The 22,371-nt window shown below is 41.2% G+C and overlaps 1 protein-coding gene across 2 annotated transcripts in view; it reads right to left on the reverse strand.

The window, feature by feature from the left end:
• Positions 1–593: 593 nt before the first annotated feature.
• dock11 (dedicator of cytokinesis 11) overlaps positions 594–22,371 on the reverse strand; it is a 66,813-nt gene continuing 45,035 nt past the window's right edge. For both annotated transcript variants that reach the window (XM_038731148.1, XM_038731147.1), the window contains 15 exons: positions 22,160–22,275; positions 21,867–22,004; positions 18,100–18,282; positions 17,529–17,642; positions 15,816–16,031; positions 14,120–14,177; positions 13,268–13,374; positions 12,841–12,963; positions 11,733–11,846; positions 9,899–10,045; positions 7,977–8,187; positions 7,048–7,238; positions 6,726–6,826; positions 6,476–6,614; positions 594–2,115 (listed from right to left, as the gene is read on the reverse strand). In XM_038731148.1, coding sequence (XP_038587076.1) covers positions 2,026–2,115; positions 6,476–6,614; positions 6,726–6,826; positions 7,048–7,238; positions 7,977–8,187; positions 9,899–10,045; positions 11,733–11,846; positions 12,841–12,963; positions 13,268–13,374; positions 14,120–14,177; positions 15,816–16,031; positions 17,529–17,642; positions 18,100–18,282; positions 21,867–22,004; positions 22,160–22,275 — 2,048 coding nt within the window. In that variant the 3' untranslated portion in view covers positions 594–2,025. The remainder of the gene's footprint in view (positions 2,116–6,475; positions 6,615–6,725; positions 6,827–7,047; positions 7,239–7,976; positions 8,188–9,898; positions 10,046–11,732; positions 11,847–12,840; positions 12,964–13,267; positions 13,375–14,119; positions 14,178–15,815; positions 16,032–17,528; positions 17,643–18,099; positions 18,283–21,866; positions 22,005–22,159; positions 22,276–22,371) is intronic.

Consider the following 22,371-nt stretch of genomic DNA (forward strand, 5'->3'; position numbering starts at 1 on the left):
ATCAAGAATCAATTCACTTTGAACGTCACAAATCAGTTGTTGTTTGAACTTTGTGTTTACCACTTCATCAATGGGCCTTTCTCCACAGGGTGAGTAAAATGGATGACTCATTAAAAGTTTGTGGTCACATGGCCTAATTTTGTCTATGGTCGCCGAGAAACAAGGGGAGGCTCAACTTCCCCACAGGCTCGCTCTCCCATACAGAGTAAAGACCGGTCAAAATCAATGCAGCAGGTTGCTTCGCACGGCGAGGAAACTTAACCTCGTGTGTAAAATCCACCAGCTTTGGGATAAATTGAAACACAGACTACACTGAAATGTAAGAAATGGTTTTCAAAGGCTTTCAAACAAGATGACACAACAATCTCAGCACAAGGTCCGAAGCACTTCCTCTGCACATGGAGTTGCCTGGATGTCACAGAAATGCAGATGTTTTCTGGGCGTTTTAAGGAATCCCTCCTTTATGCTGGCTTTAAAGTTGAGACCGACTCGAGAATGAGGAAGATCCCATGAAAAGCTCTTGAACATCCACTAATTGTAAGATCGTTTTTTTTTTTGTCTCCTGAGGTCACAAAATCATTTATCAGCCTCAATAGTTTTTTCCCAGTTTTTATTGAAAAAGGGGCTTTACAAAGGAAGTTTGACAAGCAGCTGCACTTCAATATACAACGCAATAAAAATGAAAAAGAAATCTCTCTGCCGGGACAGATTTGGACTGAACAAGAGTCCAAAATGTTTCAAATATAAATACATACATACAGTACGTACAAACATACAGGGAGACAGGGTTTCACTTTACAGCATGACAAATTATGTACATTTGCTTAAATATTATTAATCTATCTGCTAATTACAGTGTAGCACTTGTGAAATACTGTGAACAACCAGCATGTGAGGAAGGTCTTATTACTTGAGATAAGGGAGTTTTTTTTTTAGAAGGCAGAGCACAAAGGCACTGGATCTTAACCCAGATGAAAGGAACTATCCACTGTACAGGAGTAAATGTTACCACACCGCCGTGATCAGCATGTGTCCTGTCGTGTTTCTGACTTCAAATGCCTACAGGCCATAAAACGAGCTCACAGAGAGAACGGTTTCAATGATTGTTACACAACTCTGAAAGAATTTGTGATCATAATCTTTTCTGGTATGCCATTATTCATTACCTCTAAGATAATGTGGAACATTGTTATGAGGTTTGTTATACACTTACAATGTAACTGAGCAAAGCCTTAAAGAGCAGCTCTTTTCTTTAACTGAGAAGGCTTGTACATTTGTCATTAAACAAACAGGGTGGTAACTTTCGACTGATGCTCACTTTTACGTGCTGCTCTTTAGACCTGACTTATCTGTTTATTATATCAGTCAACCTGACTTGAATGCGCCACTTTCCAACAAACACCAATCCTTGGCTCGACAGAGTATCCCAATGCTTTCGGTTTTGGTGCCTTGTTAAGACAGAACTGGTTTGTGTTGGGATGTTGCTTGCCTTGCTGGTCCAACACGTAAAGCCTAAGGTGCTATCGTCTTCTAAAAGTCAACTTGAGCAGTAAAGAGTCATCCTGGGAGGGAGTGTGGTGTCCTGCATAGATCTGGAGGGCAACTTTGCAGGGAGAGGGTGGGAATCAATTGCTTTAGCACAGTATCTCCGTCTAAAGAAACGCCTGCAATTTATCGCAAATGGTAGGTCAAAAAGTGCAATGCAACCTGGCGTGACTCAGCACAGCCGCTTTAGTTGCCGTTGCTGCAATACATTCTCAGAAATACTGCTGCTGTGGTTTGAATATTACATCAAACTGATTTTTCTGTGATATCTCACTCCGACCATCTTCCGCACATCCAGTAGCGATGCAGAAGATATCCAAATGGCATCTCCATGGGTGGGTGGGTGGGGGGACGGGTGCTTGGCAAGCTTAGCTGCACAGACATGAATTGGAGAGCCGCCCTGTTATCATCCAGTTCAGGCTCTTCAGGGATATACATAAGGGATGGTAGCGTGCCGGAGGGGTGCCAGCGGGACAGAGGTCAGGCCAGGTCGGTCGATGTTCCGCTGATTGCACGAAACACATGGAGTGAGTTTTCCAACAGAGAGCGCATCATATCTTCCTGGTAGATCTGGGGGTCAAAGCAGAACAGACAGGATGAGTGACAGTCCTCAAATAAAGGCTATGGTCAGACACACACACACAAAGTATGAGTGAATATGTTGTTTACATGATGAAATACAAAACAAAAGTATCAGGTCATTAACCAAATTTTGCAACAATCATCAATACTGACGTGAAACTGTGTCCACACAGACGCTCCTCGTCGCTTTTCCTTTCTCTGTGTTATTCTGTTTTCTTATCAGAACTTCTCTGATGCCTTCCTGATTATTGTTTTGGTTTGCACAAACTCTTCCTTTGCATGCTGAACCACCACAGTGGAATTGTTTTTGTTGTACTTTGTGCTTTCGATTATTCTGTTTTAATTGCTGAACAAATCGCAGGCGTGGGTGGCAATGTAGATGTCTGGCACCAGGCTTATAATTTGGTTGGCTGTGATTACACTACTAGTTACTAAACAGTTTTATTAAAACCACACAGCCGCTGCTGCAGCAGACCTGTATGACCAAAGTGAGCAGAAAATACTGCTGGACTCCGTGGCTAAAGCGGTAAATGTAAAAGTGTACAGGGTGATACAGGCAGAGTTACATTTATATATAATTTTATTTTATTCATTTGGTCACAACTCTGTAAGAAATTGACACTTTATTTTATTTAGTGCAGGACGGTTAACAAAAGAAAGTACACTGTCCTAGGTTATAACTAAAAAGCCCAGAGGGAACTACTAGATCTGGCTGAGCGCCAACATATGATCAAATGGAACATTCTTATCATTCTGTCCTCTGAAGGACAGATCACGTTACCAGTCAGGCAGATGAAGAGTTAAATTATTTGCTCATTTATTTGCCATCATCCTCATCTTACACAAAAAGCAACATTTAATAATGAATATAATAAAAACCTAAATAATCCATTACAAATGGACTGCCTACTTAAAATTGTAATCTGCTATTATATTAAAATGTTTGAAATAAAAAGGGTTGCTGATATTTAAACCGGTTAAAATGTGGCTTACATATAGAACGGCTGGAGCGAGCTTTCGTTAACTATTAAAAATACACATTTTTATATCAGGTTTTGTATTGATCAGAGGAATCAAAGTGGACATTGGTTAGAAGCATCTGTCTCAATAATGTTGTTCACAATAAGTGTTGCAGGAGTTTTGACCTCTTCAGACACTGTCCATTCTCCATGCACCTTGAAAGCAGATGAAGTGGTGCCAGAAATCCCTTCTCCGCAGGTTATAAGTTATGAAGATGAACCCCATCTTACACACTAAATTAGATGTATGTAAGCGACGCTGGATCTGCAACGACGTGGAAACCACACGGCTTCTAGTCAAAAGACATTCAGTCGTGCATCATCGTCGGAGTTTAACTCAGTCGGGGATACGTCTGCTGATCCTTGCCACAGATGTGATCATCTCTAAACATGCATTAAAACTCTGCTGGGCCGTTAAAAGCCTCTGCCCCCACAGTAGCCAGATGTCAACTAAACATCGCTGGGGACAAAGGAAAAAGGTCCTTTTTTTCTCAAAGTGTGAACTGAACTAAACTCTGTGTAACATTACGAGCCACAGAAGAAAGACCTGACAGAGAACTAGAATGACGCAGATGTTAAACTTTTGCAATCTCAGTTGTGTTTGGTAACTGGACTCATCACTAAATATATATATACCATCCTGTTTCACAGCTGAGTAATCCCTTGTATCTAGGACAGAGGTTTCCAAAGTGGGAGGTGGGCTTCTAACAGTTTCATGGGAGGCTCAGTGAATGGAAAATACGGCATTAGTTATCAAAAGGAGGTCACATTGAGTAGCCAAAATGTGTCTAATCTGGTCAAAAAGATAATTGTTTTTGGGGAATGTATAGTCTTTCCCACTTTCCCAGAGCCAAAAACTAGCAAATGCCTTAGTACCAACATTTTGATGTATTTGATGTAGTCTGACATGATGTCAAACAGCAATATCAGGCCACCTTGCCTCAATTGTTGAGTGTCTATGCGATCCAGGAAATGAGTGCAACTCAAGCAGGAACCTCGGGTCTGACAAGTGAAGCCAATGCGGAACTGCCTTAAACCTGCGTGGCTTGCTGTAAGAAGATTGCATTGGAATCTTCTTCAAAATGACCCCACTTCTCACTTCATTTATGACCTTAGCGAACACCTCCCTCACGAGTTCATGGTCTCGATCGCTAGTTCCCCGTCTTCTTCAATACAGCATGATGTTCAATTTGTAAATTATGGTCCCATTTAGAGGAAAATAGACCAGAAAGCAGGGTATGCTGTAAGGCGTGGCCACCTTGTGACTGGCAAGCCGCCCAAAATGCAGCCAAAATGCCAAACTTCACTTTTCAAAAGAGTAGTCCACAAACCAATGCATGACATCACTGTGGCTACATCCACTTCTTTAATACGGTCTATGGGGGAAAGTAAGCAAGTAAACCAAGGGCGTGGGTGGGTGGCGGTGAGAGGGCGCCAAGCTTTGTCTGAGGGGAAGCCCACAGTCTTAGACTTTGAAAACCCCAGATCTAGGATATTCTTGAATATATGATAAATACAATGTTTAATCATCAGCTGTCATTCTAGTAACTTTCTGCCATTTCAACATCCTAGTTTTTGTAATTTCTGCGTAACCTTGTCAGCAAGTGATGACCTCATTTCAGTTGATGGCAGCAGCACCGTGCAAGCAATCTGTTGCTGATTCAAACAATACATTCTTCACCCATGCAAACGTTTCGTTCTTTCATTTCTACACGATCCAATTATACTTCTCCTGTGCTTGAGAGCAAACAAGTTTGACCACTACTGTCACAAATACATGACAAAGAGTCGATTGACAGCAGAAACCTGGATGGCATGTTTATCTGCCAGCATCCTGGTTTGTTTTGGAAGAACTGAGGTAGCAGGAGATCTAGGAAGTCGTTTTTTACATGTTTAGACATGCAAATGCTCCAGCCCTAACCAGGACTCTGCTGTGTGCATGTAAACATAATTTGATTAGTGGTGTCTCATTTGGATTGTTGGCCTTAACCTACAGTGTAAATATCTTTGCACACCTCAGAGTGATCCCACAAGTTTGTCTAAGGCGTGACTGTGCTACATCTGCCAAAACCACTTTGATCTTCTGAATGTGTTAAGATCGTTCCGCCTTGATTTTGACATTAAATTGCTGTATTTGCCTGTCTTCATGTCACTAATTGATCAGCAGCTTTTGAAATTATCTTCATCCATTGGTTTGTCTTGTATCCAGATGAAAGTATTCAGACGGCCTTTGCATTTAACCACGAAATGGAAGACGTTAACCAAGAAGGTGAGATCACAATCAATGAAAAGAAGGACAAAAAGACAAACTGAGATTTAACACACTTCACATTACCTGGTTTTCCTTAAAGCTAAAGGCCAGCACATTGGAGAGAAAAAGTCAGGACAGTTAGTTCAATTGTTAAATTAGAGAAGCTAAAGTAACATCAAATGTGAGCAGACCTGACCAGTTTTCTGCTGCAACTTTACTTATGGGAAGAGAATAAAGTATGCGGTCATGTTCCAGGAAAGGAGAAATTCAGTTTTCAATTATTCCTGGACGTTACATTGCCACAGCTTCATGTTGCAACTCACTATGACTCACTTCAAGACTGGCAATTTTTGGCAGCCGTAACTACATTACAGCGGTTGCTAAACGTTATTGAGATCTTATAGGAGCATTAGGCCAAAGTCTTTATGAAATCAGTCCTGCGGGTTAATGAGGTGATAATGTGACCCGAGCATATGCACTGTATGCTCCTCATAAAAATAAACAGCAATAAACTTCAACTCTGCTGCTGCTCAGGGTAATCGTGGGTAACATATTTTGTCAGTTACCTTGAGCTGTAATTAGCCAAACAGAGATAGTTTTGTTGTTGTTTTGTCATTCAACTGGGTCAACTGACCCTTAATGTGCCGCCAGCTTTCCACAAGCTTCTGCTGAATTTTCTGAACATGTCTTGATTCTTTTTATTCTATTAAAGAATTTTTATAAATACAGAAGTGAACGTGACATGACTACAAGAGATGTATCGGCCGCACACTAAAGAACAGTAACTATTACCCACCACCCCCACTCCCATCCAGCATGTTCCCATATGCTCCAGTGCAATATTTATGCAGCGCTTTGATAATGACATGATTTGCTGTTATTGGTGGATCAGTGGAATACTGATTGGCCACAAAGGAAGCCCATACTTGATTTCCAGGCCACTGCATAAATATTTGCCTAATCAAGGAAATGGGTGAGTGTCTGGGTGTGACGAGGCAGGGGTGTGGTCTCATCAAAGAACATTTCGCTCCACCAGATTTCTTTTTATTCTTATCTGGGCCCAGAAAAGTAAGATTACCTGCTCGTGGATGATGTCAGACAGCTCCTTTACCATTTCTTTAAAGTTGCCCTTCAGGCCCTCGTGGTATTCATACTGGTCCTCTTTGATCAGACGCTCGTTTATGTCCAGGGCCATACTGCAAGCCTGGACAAAGCGCCTGCAATTATTAAAAAGAAGATGAAAGTTATCATTAGATCTCTGACTCCACAGAGTAATTAAAATTCGAATCAACAAGCACCTCGTCATTCAGTTACAGGGAAAAGCGTACCTGAAAATGTCCTTTAGGTCCTTAACTTTCTTGTTGCCAGATTGGTTGGATTTACTCTCATCCAGGAATGCTCTGGCGTAGGCCATGGGACCTGCATTCACCTGCAGCAAAACATGCCTGAAATTGTTAAGCATTCATACTCCGATCAGCGCACTAACAGATAACAATCAGCAGTTGTTGTTTGTGCTTTCTCACGGCACCCCAGACCAGTTTTACACAATAACAGCATTTCATGTTCCTTTTTTTTTTGAAGAAGAAGAATTTGATGTCTCTCTTGTCAAATTTGACACATGAAAAATACAGTTTCCACAAGCGTCTTCACCTGCACGGAGACGCAGCCCTGCAGTTTGAGCTGCAGTTGGATCATGTCCACCTCCTGGCTGGAGCAGAGCTTGGTCAACTCTGCCGTCCGGGCCTTCATCTCATCTATGGCCACGTCCACTGGCTTAAGCTCCACGTGCTTCTCTCCGACCACCTCTACGCGCTTCTTCACATATGGGAAGGTGTTGGCAGCTGAACATGAGAGAGGCAGGAAAAAATGGTTAGATCATGCAAATGTAAAAAAAAAAAAATGCATTAAACAAATCATCTTCCGGGGATCTCGCCGTTGTAAGAAATCAAATTTGAAGGTAATGTTTGCAGCGTATTGCGGCAACACAACATTTGTTTTGATGCCAAGGCAAACAGCAACAGCTGTTTGTTGCTCTTCAGTGCGTACAGCAAGGCTCAGCCAAAGAGACGCTGAGTATTGTCTCTCTTACAGTACTCACAACTGTTTCACAATGAAAGCTCAGTGTATTAGACTAACAAGAAATAAAAACATCGCTTCAGGGGGCTCAGTGAAACGAGATAAGCCAAAGATACTAGAAAAAGGTAGCACTGGAGGGAACCTAACATCCAGCTGCCACTTTCTACAGTAACCAGCTGGTTCAAAGAGGGCGGTCAAAAGTTACATAAAATATTCAACAATACACATCTGCTCTGTGAGAAAAGACTCTAGCTTTTGTCTATAACATGAATTATGACTTTAAATGGATGAGATGAACAACAAAGGCTTTTGCTTTGATGCCTTTGTGGGATGTGTCATCATGTTAACGACGGTGAGTGCATTATTAATGTGTTGGAGTTTCTGTTTTTCTCTCATCGTGGGACAACTTTAGTATGTATGAAGAATGTCTTACAGGTTTGATGAAATATGAAAATGTTTACCGTTACCGGCAAAGTGTCTGAGAATTAAAGTGTTTCACGTACTTGTGAGCACGGTCTTCCTCTTGCACTGCTCCTCCACCCCGCCGTGTTTTTTGCCCGACAGCGTGTAAGGGGTCTCGAACACAAAGCGGTTGATGTTGTGGCACTTCTCAAAGTCCGTCTTCTTCTCTGGCGCCTCCTTCTCCTCAAAGTACGGCTTTACGAATGTCACCTGGACGTAGGCGAACTTGGGGTCCAGGTCCTTGGGGTTTACCTGTGGGCAAGCAATGAACCTTTAATAAAAATATAAATGCAAAGCACTACGTTGTCAGAGAGTCTGGAGAGATAAGTGAGGTCTGGATCAGATGAAAGTGAAAATTTGAAAGTCAACTGCATGAAACTTCCAGCCAAAAGCAACCTGAACTTCAACACAATAAAAGCAGTCAAAGAAAATACATTTGCAAGCTTTCACGATTACTCAATGGAGAAGAAGCGGATCATTTCCCACGTTATGTTGGACAAATTATATTTTCTACATAAACACGACAGCGGGGCCACAAATTTCTGACTGCTCTTCAACTAATATACAGCTGTGCTCCTAAGTTTGCATACCGTGGCAGAAATTTTGGCATTGATTTTGAAATAGTGACTCATCATTGATGTAAAGATAGTGATCATATGTAGACATTGGCTCATTTGTAAATAATAATGATAAAAGAGATCACCCAAATGGCCCTGATCCAAAGTTTACATACCTTTGAATGCTTGGCCTTGTTAACAGACACAAAAAGTGACACACACAGGTGAAAATGGCAAATCAAAGGTTAACTTCCCACACCTTTTTAAATTGCAATTAGTGTCTGTGTATAAATAGTCCATGAGTTTGTTAGCTCTTACGTGGATGCACTGAGCAAGCTGGATACTGAGCCACGGGGAGCAGGAAAGAACAGTCAAAAGAGCTGCTTAACAAGGTATTTGAACTTTATAAAGACAGAAAAGAACATAAAAAGATATTCAAAGCCTTATCACTTATTAAGAAGTGGAAAATTCAGAGTCAGGTAGACCCAGAAAGATTTTAGCCAAAATTGCTAAAGATTTGTTCAGGATACAAAGAAAACCCCACAGGCTGCTCTGGAAAGAGATGGTGTGGTTGTTGCAAGTAGCACAATACAAAGATAATTGAACAAAAATGAGCTGCATGGACGAGTTGCCAGAAAGAAGCCTTTACTGCACCAATGCCACAAAAAAGCCCGGTCAAAAGATTCCCGACAACACCTTGACACTCCTCACAGCTTCTGGCACATTTAATTTGCAGTGACAAGAACAAAATAGAGATTTATGAGCACGGTGGAATGTGGTGAAGATTGATGGAAATGAGGCATGTTATCAGAAAATATTGGCAGAAATTTTGCATTCTTCTGCATGGAAGCTGCGCATGGGACGCTCTTGGACTTTCCAGCATGATAATGACCCAAAGCACAAAGCCAAGTTGAGCCTCCAGTGGCTACTGCAGAGAAAGGTCTCCTGACCTTAATATCATCAAGCCACTCTGGGGAGATCTCAAACGTGCGGTTCATGCAAGATGACCAAAGACTTTGCATGACCTGGAGGCATTTTGCCAAGATGAATGGGCTACTATGCCAACTGCAAGAATTTGGGGCCTCACAGACAACTACCACATAAGACTGCATGCTGTCATTGATGCTAAAGGGGGCAATGCACAGTATGCAGACATTTGAACAAGTAATCATTTTTTCTTTGTATACATGTTTTGTTTTGTAATTGTGCCATTCTGTTACGACCTACAGTTCAATGTGAATCACATAAGAAATAAAAGACGTGTTTTGCCTTATCACTCATTTTTTCTTTACGCATGATATGTTACCAATTCTCCAAGGGTATGCAAACTTTGGTGTACAACTGTAGCAGCCCACCATTAAGTCAGAAACCACACAGCAAGACCTTCCTCCATTTATCTACTGCACCTTGTTCGAGTCCTGAATTATCTTGACGTTTTCTGGCCCAAACTTTTCCCCGTAGAGCGTCAGCAGCCGCTGAGAGATTTCAGACAGGCCAGTGAGTTTGGGCTCTTTGTAAATGTACTCCTTCCCGTCCTCCTCCTCGAAGAAGCCCTGCGCAAAATAAACGTTTACCTCAGTTAAAATTATAATGAAGGACAATCCCATTCTTTTCTTTGTTTTCAATACAAATCAACTTTATGTGGCAATATCCTTCTACAGATGGAGTGATTAGGGCTGGGCGATATGGCCAAAGAATGTTATTGTGATAAAAATGTCATATCATTCGATTTCGATAATTATCACGAAAAATATCAAATCATTATTTCTTTTTAGGTTTAAAAGCTGATTTTTGCTCCTGTTTGAAAGTTGAAGAAACCAGATCTTTTTTTCGCTCCCTTTTAAGTTTTTTGTTCATGATTCAAATGAATTAAACTACACATTTGTTATATTGTTATTGAAGAAAGTTTTATCAAGATAATTATCATTGTTTGATTGCCCAGCCCTTCTGTTGTTTTTGCCCTAAGAATGGTGTAACGCCTTTGCATGGTGAAGTTACAGTGTTGCAATCAGTTGCAGTTGCAAATTATTTCTGTAATTACAATTTTCACTCTCTAATCATTTCACTTCCAGATGTTTAAGTTGCCACGTTACCAGAATGTCTTGTCTCAGTCCAACATAACAATACAGTTCATAGTTCTAACTGTAAAACATTAGATGTTTTTTTAAAAGAGAAGCTCCAAACCCTGATAATGCTGCTGTCTTTAAATTGTTCCCTTACTTTCTCCCACTTTGTAAAGCTGAATTCATTATGCACTGCCTTCCTAGTCACTGCTAACTCTACTTTTGAGGACGGCGCACTGTGTGCTACCTCTGAGACATGATATTGCCAGTAGCTTCTTACCTGCCAGAGAGGAGCTTAACAAGGGAAGTGTAATGTGTGGGAGGTTCACGCCCCAACTAACCCAGCTCTACCTGTGCAGGTGCCCCGACCAACTTGTGAGTCACTACCACGGCAACAAGGACATGACCATTGGACTCGTTTGAGTGAAAATAAAGTGGCGTGTGGGTATTTTGGTAGAAATGAGGTCTTGGACATTGCTCGCAGCAAGTCTTGTTATCAGCATCAATCAGCTGATAACTTAGTGCTTTTCTCAACAAGCTGCAGTCCAAATGCTCAGCAATTCAGAAAGCAAAACAGACGTTTAACAAAATGATTGCAGGAATGTCAGGAAAACACACCGAGCTACAAGTAATGGATGATTCTTTCCACTATCTGTCATCCACAGCAGATCACACTGTGTGAAGTCCTACAGTTAATAAAGTCCCGCCAACAGCAAGGCAAATGTGTGTGATAAATCTTCTGTAGTGTTAAGTCTGATAAACCACTGTGGTTAATTTGAGTAAACATGCAAATTAATCACACAAACTTGTGCATCAAACCTGCTGGTTATAACTCAGTGTTCTGCCACTTTATGTGTGACATCCTAGGGATGCACTGGACATTTTTTACAGTCTTTTAAAGCTCTCTGGGAAAGGCTTCCTAAAATTGATTTTGTTTTGTGAAATAATGCGATACAACAGATTTAGGATTAATATTTTAGATTCCAAAACATCCACACTTTGACTGCATAACAGGATAATGATTCATCACCACACCCATTATGTTTATATTAAAATTTACCCAACCCTTTTATGTACAGCATAATGCTCTCTGGTACGATGCCATCCCTGCTTGTGCACAACAGATCCGCACTGCAATTTAATTAAAAGACCCCTTGAAGCTGCTCATGGACCTCACCTGTCCATAAAAAGCCACTCTGAAGTACGTCCCAAGCATCCTGCGGCCTGATTGGATCACTTCCATTATCTTTTTGTAGGCTCTTTGCAGCGTGTCATACAGTCGGCTTAGTTTCTGGAAAAACAAGACAGTTGGCATCAGAGTCGGTCTATTTCGAGAGAGTTTGTTTACTTGAGCAACTGAGCAGTGCGTGCAGAAACATGCACAAGCATTTCAGTTATGTATTGTCCCAACAAATGTATGTAAAATAAAGAATAAAAATCTTTTCTATGTTCGCATCCATGCAGCATTTTATATTAATTATAGTGCTGTGATAAACATATGTATAATCCTTTTGCTTGTGCATTGCACAATATACTTCACCATTAGCTGAAAGGAGCGAAGCTCTGTATCAAGGTATAAAGAGGACTAATGTCAGGTTCACATTAGATAATTATGTGGCTTTCATCCTTTAGGGGAAGGCAGCAAATTGTGTGTGAGGGAATGAGCATGCATCAGCTGGTAAACCCAGAATAAGGAGGTGGCTTAAGGGAGCCACACGGAGCAGTGTGTGGTTTCCAAAATTATATCAGAAGGAGGCGGCTCAGTGTGATGCATTTAAATATGTTTTTATATATATGTCCCCAGTGTGTGCAGGGAGGCTCAAGGACCCCATATTAAAAAAGGGTTGGATGAGTGCTATGATACCACCACTTTCTCCACCCTGACCTTAAGAGCAAGAAGGAGGAGCCATTAAAAGCACTCGATAACCCAAAAACGAAAGTGACACGAAAAATTCGCAGTACGTCAAATTGTTATGTTGCGTAGCTGCTTTAATGTGGTGCCAAGCTATGCGCTAGCTTGACCTGCTGGAAAACGTTAAAAATTAGATGCTGACAGTCCTGTGAGTGCACGTCAACAAGTCTAAGAAGTCAGTGAGTTTAACGAGTGGAAAATGAATAGGGTAAACTTTACACAAAAGTATTTATATCAAGGAAATGTTTCTACAAACCAAAGTCCTTACATAAGTGTGATTGTTTGACCTCTGTGGAGGAATCGCTTTGCAAGGAACAGTGGCTGCATGTTTACGTGGCCCATCTGTCTGAGTGTAGGGATGTTGCTACGGTACCTCATACTCGTGACGCTTCTCATAGTTGGGGATGATGAGTTTGGCTATGTGCGTGATGAGCTCATAGCGTTCGGCTTTCCACAGCGCCTCCACACAGACCTCGAGGTGTTCGACCAAGACCTCCTAAAAAGAGGTAGAAAGGGGGAAACAGATCCCTTTGTCACAGGTATTCACAAGTAATATTTTATATTAGGATTAGAGGTGGGTCTCACTTTAAAATACTAGTGCTGAAACAATATCCAAATTACAGTACGGAGCCTTTAACAATACTTGACTTGAGTTTTTGATACTAAATTTTGATCACTACCATAAACAATTACAGAGTTTCGATGTAAGCCCTACTTAGTGTGAAGTCTATTGCCTAATTTACATTTGTCACTTTACAATTTCTTATCCAAGAAAGCAAATCCTGTGCAGGTGGCCACACCTCAGTGTAATAGACATCTTGCATTCCAGTGTCTTCCTTCATGGCGGCTTCCTCTTCGATATTCAGGGTAATCTTCTTAAAAGCTGCAAGGCCGCTGGGAAACAACTCTTAACGAATGAACAGTAAAGACAAGGTAAAAACGCTGCCTCACATAGATGTCTAAAAGAACAGTTTCTATTAGATACTGTATTTCATGTATGTACGTTTTGAGGTTGCAACAGATGCACTGGCTCTATACACACAGTCACACTGACTTATTTTTAAAGTACCATTTGTAGAAACACGTGTAACGGAGAACGATAAAATATTACTCCTACTACCTAGTGCATCACATGATGAAAGCAGACAATGCATACATGCTGCTGCCTCTGGTCTAGTAGCCAAACAAATTTTGGAGAGATAAGCGTTAGCTGTCAACCAACTGTTGCACCTCACAAATTATCTTTGTCCGTTGACATTCCTCAAAGATAAACACCAGCTCACATTTGTATAGAGGGTTATTAGAGAGCAGGATTTGCATTAGATATAAAAGGCCATGAAAAACAAAAAAAAACACAATAAAAATATAAAATACACAGCCGTGTGAGGCTTTGTTTATGTCACTGTGCTGGTCTCCTAGTATCAGACTGTGTGGAGTGTTTGCAGGTCGTATCTAACAACAGCCAGGGAACAAACTCGTGTGTCTTTTATCACCAGTGAAGGAAAATCCTGCACAATACTTTATAAAGAGTGTGCACGTCTGCTGGTGAGGTGAGTTGTATGTGCTAGCTAAGGTTTTGCTAGAAGGTTCAACCAACAGGGCCTGTGTGTGTGTGTGTGTGTGTGTGTGTGTAGATAGGTGGAGGGCCTTACTTTTCCTGTACAGGTATTCTGCAACCAATGCAGCCACATGAACATGACACATGGCCGCCTGTGGAGACAGTAACAAATACCAGCAGCAGATTAACAGATTATTTCTATGGCAGAAACACAAACCCAATGGCAATACAGAGAAATTGCCGTCACCGTAATGCTACAGTTATGTAGCATGTGACAGATGTATCATGACCGTAGTGAATGTTTTATTGTGTTTAACTGTTCAACTGTGAACTTGTGAACACTGTGACTGGCAATACAGAGAAACTGCCGCCACCATAATGCTACATAACTATAGCATTATGGTGACTGATGTATCTTGACAGTAGTGAATGTTTTATTGTGTTTAACTGTTCAACTGTGAACTTGTGAACACTGTGACTCATGCCTACCATCTAAACTGGCAGTTTACCATCGGTGACACAACAACAGGCACCAAAGCCTGCAGCTGCCAGGTGATTCCTGAAGTTATTCCTTGTACTAACACATATTTAACTGACTAATCTTTACTTAGAATGAGACATAGTGAGATGATTCTGCTGTCCTGATTAGTGAATTTGGCCCAAAAGGTGACATATGTTTTATGAGTCCAGTTCAATTTCTCTCTTCATATTAAAATCTAACCAAAATCTAAAATGAATAAAATTAAATACAAATAGCAGAATAATCCAAATGAATACAATCCAATACAAAAAATAAAAACAAATCACATGTTTTTAGGATGTGCTGTCATCTTGTCTTCCCTTTTTGTGAAAGGTCGTCTCAGCCTTAATAAAACATTGTTAAACAAATAAATGGACTCAAGCTAACAGATTGCCTGGACCACCCAGGTTCAATCTCTGCGTCAAACCCAACCTTTGTCCTTTCTCAGGAGAGGAACAAGAGAATCTTCCCTCAATAAAAAAATCACACGGTTGTTAAAACCCAATTCAAGTTACATAATAGTGGAGTAGTGAATTATGTTACGCTATGCAACACACCTGTTTAACCAAGCGTTGTGAATGGATAAAGTGTGCGTAATATAATAATGTAAACTTCACTCAGTCTCCCTTGTTGACGCTGAAATAGGATGAAACAGACGATTTTTATTTCTTAGTGGACAGAAATAAATATTTTGTTGCAGCATCGCCAAAATAAAATGACAAACCTTGACCTGGATTCTCTGTTTTAATGTTTGATGGTCTTTCTGCTGAATTTTGTTCTTTGTTACCGGACGTGACACAATGAGTAAAGCTTCCCTGAAACCTTGCGGGTTCCTTATCAATCCCAACTGTAGCCAATGCAAATAATCTTCCTAGTGTACCTCTCTTTATATTTAACACCAAAACAAGACTTCTAACTCCTCCACTCAACAACAGAAAGCCAAAAACTGAGACTGAATGATGGTCAAACATTCTGTAAAGTTTTTGGTGTTGCTACGAAGCAATGCGGTGTGCATGTCATCAAAGTAAAAATGTCTGTGCTCACTCTTTTTTGTGTCTTGAAAAAATGTTGTTAATGAAAATAAGATTGCATGCAAAGATGTCACAAGGTAATTAAGGGATCAATCAACCAGGACTGTCCTGTTGGTGCACATTCTTTTCAAGGAGACAGTAATAAGCACAGAGATAGCGATCAAATACAAAACAGCACGAGACAAAGAGACATCCAGATATGACACCAAGCGAAACACAGACAGTCTTAACATTAATACCTCAGAGAGATCTCCGTTCTTGAGGTGTGCTCGGGCCATGCTGTCGAGCCAGGTTCGCCTTAATTCGGGGGTGCTGGCGTAGGAGCGGGCCAGGCTGTACTGGAGGTCCAGCAGCATCTCCGGATCTTTCTCGTGCTCCCTCATCTGCGCCGTGGCCATCAGCACCGTGCGGATCCGTTTGGTCAGACCCTTTACTTCAGAGGGGAATGCCGTGGACTGCATCACGCAGAGGAGAGCAAGCACACAAAGAACTTGTGAAAACATAATCTACTAACGGAAATACAAGCAGGGCCCCGTTCTACACATGTGGCCGTAACTAATCCAGATTTGCTGGTTTTACATGAAGGTATATTCAATAATAATAATAATGAGAACAATATGAAGAGAGACTCAAAACCATCAGCAGCACTCATATCATTGGCCGACTGCTGATCAAGTGGTAGGCCTCCCAGCATGCACAGGGGCAAGAGACTTCATGTGCTGGAGTCTCATTTGTGCATTGTTAGTAGCATTAGTGTTTTTATTCTTCCAGTGCTGTTAATCAATTAGTCATGAATAATAAAATAACTATGAATGTGGTCAGACTGAGTCTAATGAGTGATGCTGGATGCACGACTGGTGAGTTTTTCCCCAACGGAAGCGCAGGAGACTTTTAAATTATAATCACGAGCCCGCTGCAACCAAAAACTCTCCTTTATGCTGGGAAATCTTCACATTTGAGGATTCTATCACACTACAAAGTCTTATAATAAACACATTCTGACTATGAAATACACATTTGCTTTGTTCAAATGACAAATTCCCATCACAGTGTCTAAAAACAGTAAATACTTTATGTTCTAGCGGCCCTGTTCTTGTAACCAGAAGTCATAAAAGTTTTTATCAAAGTAACCGAGGCTAAATTTGGATTGGTTCTTGTTTAAGCTGTTATATTATTTCGTATAGGTTCGCTCTTTATAATGAAAATGAAATGGTGATAATGGTTTCTCAATAACCAGCACGATGTCATCTAAAATCATAATTATACCAACGTTGTTTCATCTCTCTAAGTATCTGAAAAATACTAAATGTATTGGTGGTGATCCAGCTGTGAGTAAGCCTGAAGTTTTAGAGGCTTGGGCTTGTTGCTCTGGCAACAGGTCCAGATACATTTTAAGCCAGACTTGAAGAACCCAAAAATCCACTCAAATCGTCAACATTCAATTCTGGATAACTAGGTTACCTACGTTTGTCGACATCTGGGGCCTTTACTGTCTTTTTAATAGAACCTATTAGCCAAGGCATGTGATGCCCTTGATGAGATTTTTCATTTGGATGCCAACATCATACTTTCCACAGTAGGATGCATGAGCGTGTTCAAAAAACAGTTAAATCTTTAAACAGTTAAAACCAATGAACCTCTAAATGGCTCCTTGTAAGGGAGTCTGTCACAGGTCATCTGGCCCTCATAAGTATTTACAGACTAAACAAACCGCATCAGTCATATTGCATTGCTACATATTTAATCTCACACAGCGAGCAGAGTGTTTTAGAAATGGGATCCAGTGGCTGATCCAAAGAGAGAATACAGACATCAGGGTTGGATCACATGTAGGCTTTCTGCAGTCCAGTCCTTCCTTGGCTTGGACAGCACAGGCTTATATGGAAAGCTTGCAAGTTCAAAAAGGCCATTTTTCTTTTCTTATTATGTTTCCCTGCTGACTTCTACTTTACCTTCATGGCCTTGTCACTGTTTGCAAAGTTGTTGATGATGGAGAGAGACTCCTGGAAGCGTGAACTGCCAGTCAGCGCCACGTCGGAGATCAGCTGGCTTACGGCGATAATGACCTGGACAAGAAGCAGGATAAAGTGGAGGGATGGGTACAGAGGAAAAGAAGGAGAGAGAAGTAGAGTAGATGAGGGGAAGAAAAAAAAACCTGACAGGATAATAACCACATCCACACCAAATGCTCTAAATGGTACATGTATTGACGGAGTCCAGTGAGAGCTAATGGAAAGCTGGACCGACTTCTTATGGAGCCGGAAACACAGCAGGCCGTCTGTCTTCAAACTGTTTAAACACCCTCCTCACATTCTTCCACCGACTTGTGAAAGCAACTTCAGTATTCTGAGGAGTACGATGGGTAAACACCACGGTGAATAAGTATTGAGATCATGAAAGACGACCACCAAGCGTGTTGAATGTTGACAGTATGGCTGTTGCTCAAAGAGTATTTAACATGTATGATCAGAGGCCTACAGAGGGACGCCGTTTCCTCTGTATATCCCTCCGGCTCCGCTTTACCTGCAGGTGTGTGCGTAGGAAGGTCTTCCTCTTGGTGTATTCGAAGTTGTTTCTCATCAGCAGGTAGAGCAGGGCCGACGCCTCGGCCCTCAGAGATCCCAGCTTGGAGACGCAGCACTTGAGCACCTCGCAGCAAAGCGCCTCGCACAGCGTCACGCGGCCCTTGAACAGCACCGACGGGAACTGACGGGACAACGGGTTAGTGTATTAAAAGCAGGTACTGGGCAGGGGTGGAATTAGAAAAATACTGTAAGTGTGTAGGGAAGGACAGCAAGGAAATGGCCGTGAGACGTTAGAAAGGAACAGGTGCTCCAGCACTCCAAACCTGAAAAGACCGTAATATTACTTTCCCGCCATTTGTCCTCGCCTGCTGTTTTTGTTCGAATTATGAGGTTGGTTACCCAGCAGAATGAGTATGCACTTTGCTTGAACAATCATGGATCTTTCATGGCCTTAATACACCGTTTGTCTGTTTTTACAATCTAATTTTGAACAAACAACAGTTGATTTCGGCCATTTACGGTTGGAATGAAAAACAAACATTTCTCTAACAATTTTGCACTTTTGACCTTAGCGGTACATTTGAGACTTCCTCCACAGTAGTGATTACATCAAATAACCAAAACCAACACATTAGTCCATCTCTCTCAATACTTCCTTCATTTCCTACTGGATGCTCATATTTTTTTTTTGTAAGCTTAAAAGTTTAATGTCTAAATGTTTGATTTTTACTTTCCTGTGTACATATGAGTGAATGTTTGTTCAGGACTATTTTCAGTGGTGGATTAATCCACATTTGATGCTCGAGTAAGCATTTGGGGCAGCAGGATAGTGGCTATGGGACTGAGTCGAATAAATTACAGCGTTTGTGTGTTTATGGTAATGAATAAACATGTCGCCCAGCGCCCAGTAAACGAACGCTGCTCCATCAGCTGCCTCATTGGCTGTTGCTAACTTGTAATGCCATGTGTCCATCTGAGTCATCGCCTTGTACAAGGTTCAAGGTAGGTTTAATGGTCACATTACAACAGGGTTGTAAAATGAAATGTGGTTTGTAACTCCCTCCTGTCCTGCTAGAGCAGACAATAAAAAATACAGCATACAAAAACATTTGAAAGGTAAACAAAAGCAAACTTTGAACTTCATTCCACGGAGCAGTGCTGAGGATGAACTCGAATTAGAGTTTAGGAGCCTCGTAGCTTGAGGGGGGGAAGCTGCTCTGCCGTCTAGTGGTGCAGCAGCAGAAACTTCAGAATCTTTTTCTAGATGGTGGCAGGGTGAACTGGGTGGGTACTGTCCTTTAATGTCCTTTGGGCTCTGCGTCGTGATGAAGTTTACACCTTCCATTTCACTCAACATTTTATTTATGAAATGAGATTGGTTATATAAATAAATGTATTATTGTCATTATTACTACTATTATTATTTTATACTACTAGTAATAACAATAATCTCTAATAAAGGCAGGAGAACGGAGTTATCGTCATCACGAGGTTTGATATACGTTAGAAACGACGGTGTTGAAATGGAGTTGTAAGAGTGTAACGAAGTCCTAAGGAAGCGCTGAATAGCTAGCACTATCTCTGCCACTGTCGTGCTGTTTCAGTGTTATTAATGCTGTAGGTAAACAAATAAGATACACATTCTGAACAAGCACTGCAGTGCTAAAAAGCGCAGGGAGGCGTCACATGGGCCCCTGTGAACGGGCACTGCACCAGCAAAATGAATTGAGGGGTCTGGGCTACACTGACAAAAAAAAATAAAATTGCCTTCATTTATCTTCATGAGCTCTTCTTCTTCTGTTTGTTAACTCTTATTTCTCTCCCTAGGTATTTACCCCATGCCGTACGTGCTAATAGTTCTTATAGTATCTATTGCAGGGGTCGGCAAATAAGTCTGGCATCGGGCCAAATTGTTTTCAAGCCGTTACATGGTGGGCCAGAACATTATACTCGTGTGCACGTTTAGCTCAGTCGGTTCGGTGCGGGACTCCTGTTTGGAAGGTTGTAAGATTGATTCCAACTAACTACAGGTATTTTTTTTCTCCCTTCTTAAACAAACTCATAATAAGGACACTTTTGCACATGCTCACAATAAAGTATGTGCTGCACGCTTATTTTCATTTCCCTGAGGAAAATCAGGGGAATCCGATCACACGTTTACTGACAGATTTTTCAGAGGTGTGTCAAGCAGGTCAGAGTCTCTTTTGAATCTCGTTCAGAACTCTTCAAAGTAAAAGCTCTCAATAAACTTGTTATAAAGCATTGCTGCAAAAACGTTCTTGCGCTTTTATTTTGAAGCCACAATCACTTAAGAGGAAGTGATTTTGTGAGTAACTGTCATGACCGAGATCTATTTCATTTTTTAATTTTTCTGCAATCAAAGCAATTTGGCCGTGGGCCAGACATTATTTCTGGTGGGCCGCCTATTGCCAGCCACTGATCTATTGTCACTTGTAGATCTCTTGCTGCATTTATGCTTTGTTGATGCTTGTATGTTGAGCTTCAAATTCAGATAATGATAATCATTCAAAATATAAAAATAAAATATAATGCAGTGCAGCTCTCAGGCGTTCTGTATTGCTTTCAAATATGTGTTCACCTGTAGATCAACTTTTCACATGTAATATCATCCCTGCTGAGTCAGCACACATGTAAGCATAACTGATCGAAGTCACCTCTGTAAATGTGCATGTGGGCCTATTCACATCAATAATAAATGATATAATTTCTAATTCAGCAGGTTTTCTGCTCATGTTCAGAACGTTCTGCACATTCATAATCTCTCCCACAAATCTGTGTCGAGAGTGAAGTCATAATATTATAACAAAATATACCGACCCTAAACTCTGCTGCGCATTAGCCCTTAGGCATAAATCTCACCACAAATCCATATAAATGTTAACTTCACCACATCTGATAAAGCGCAGCTCACAGCCTCTCCAGTGGGAAGCATCCTGGAGCAGTGAGACAGTCCCAAACAGAGCAAAGGTTTCTGTAAGCAAGGTGGGACCCAACAATATCACATTATTTTCAAGGTCTTTAAAGCTTGATCGGAATGATAGATAAATAGAATAGTTTTTTTTAGACATCTGGTGATTTAAAAAAACAACAAAAAAACAGGCCCTTCCTCATGACGCAGCTGATCAGTACCCTGGAAGTCCAGAGATTTAAAGCAGCCTTACTGTAACAGCCGAAAACATGCCTGAACAGAGTATCCCCTGCTGCTCTCCTCTGATTCATCACATAAGCAGCCAACACAGATACTGCCGACGGTATCAGAGGATACTACTAGGAAGTGGGTGGTCCCCTCCCTTGGGAACCGCATGTGTTTCCTCGCTAGTCTGAGGCCGAGTCACGTACGAGCCGCTTGTTTCTACTCCCTAAATGAAATGTGTAAATAAGAAATCTAAAAATACAAAAGATTTATAAGGATTAAGGAAATGTGAATATGGGAACAAGACAGCAGGGGCACCGACAAACACTGGAAACAAGAAATATTTATTCTATATCATCCGCTCTTTTTTCTCAAAGACACTTCAGCAGCCCAACATGAGTGCTATTTATGTTATAAATAGCAGAACGAGAGAGAGAATGACTGTTGCAAAGACAAGGAGTTTTCCACTAGTGTGATGAAATACTGAAGGCTTTGTTCAAACAAAAAAAAAAAGCATTAGTCATCAAAACCACATCATATCTTCATCACTAACTACCTTAGTCATGCCAATTTCACAATTCTTGACGCTGTGTGTGTGTGTGCTGACATACCTTGTTAATGAAAGCCCTGAGTGCGGAGAAGACATGTCTGAGGGCGGCTTCTGATTGGCCCACTTTAAGGAAGGTCAGGTAAACGTCAAACACCTTCTTCATCAAGGGGTTGTGACCTTCGCTGTCCAGTAGCTGGGTCTGACACACACACACACACACACACATACATATATATATATATATATATGTATAAAAACACTTTCACTTAAGTATATCTTCAAACAAGTGAGTAATGTGTGGCTTTGCACTGTGTTTGATAGTGTGTGCGTGTGTGTGTGTGTGTGCGCGCTGACCTTGAAACACTGAATGAAAAGAGAGAGGACATCCAGGACACTGAGGCAGACCTCGGTGGAGATGTTGCCCTCCAGCAGAGCCTGGTGGTGGATTTCTACTTCTGACGGCCCCGTCCCTAGAACACACACAAACACACACACAAAAAAAAAAGAATATGAGGACACAGTGTGTGGTAATGGTTTGCATTGCAAGGAAGGACTTTGTGTAGAAA

Source organism: Micropterus salmoides, unplaced genomic scaffold, assembly GCF_014851395.1.
Source record: "Micropterus salmoides isolate LMB-PRFRI ecotype aquatic unplaced genomic scaffold, ASM1485139v1 Ms_hic_scaffold_2, whole genome shotgun sequence".
Taxonomy (NCBI): Eukaryota; Metazoa; Chordata; class Actinopteri; order Centrarchiformes; family Centrarchidae; genus Micropterus; species Micropterus salmoides.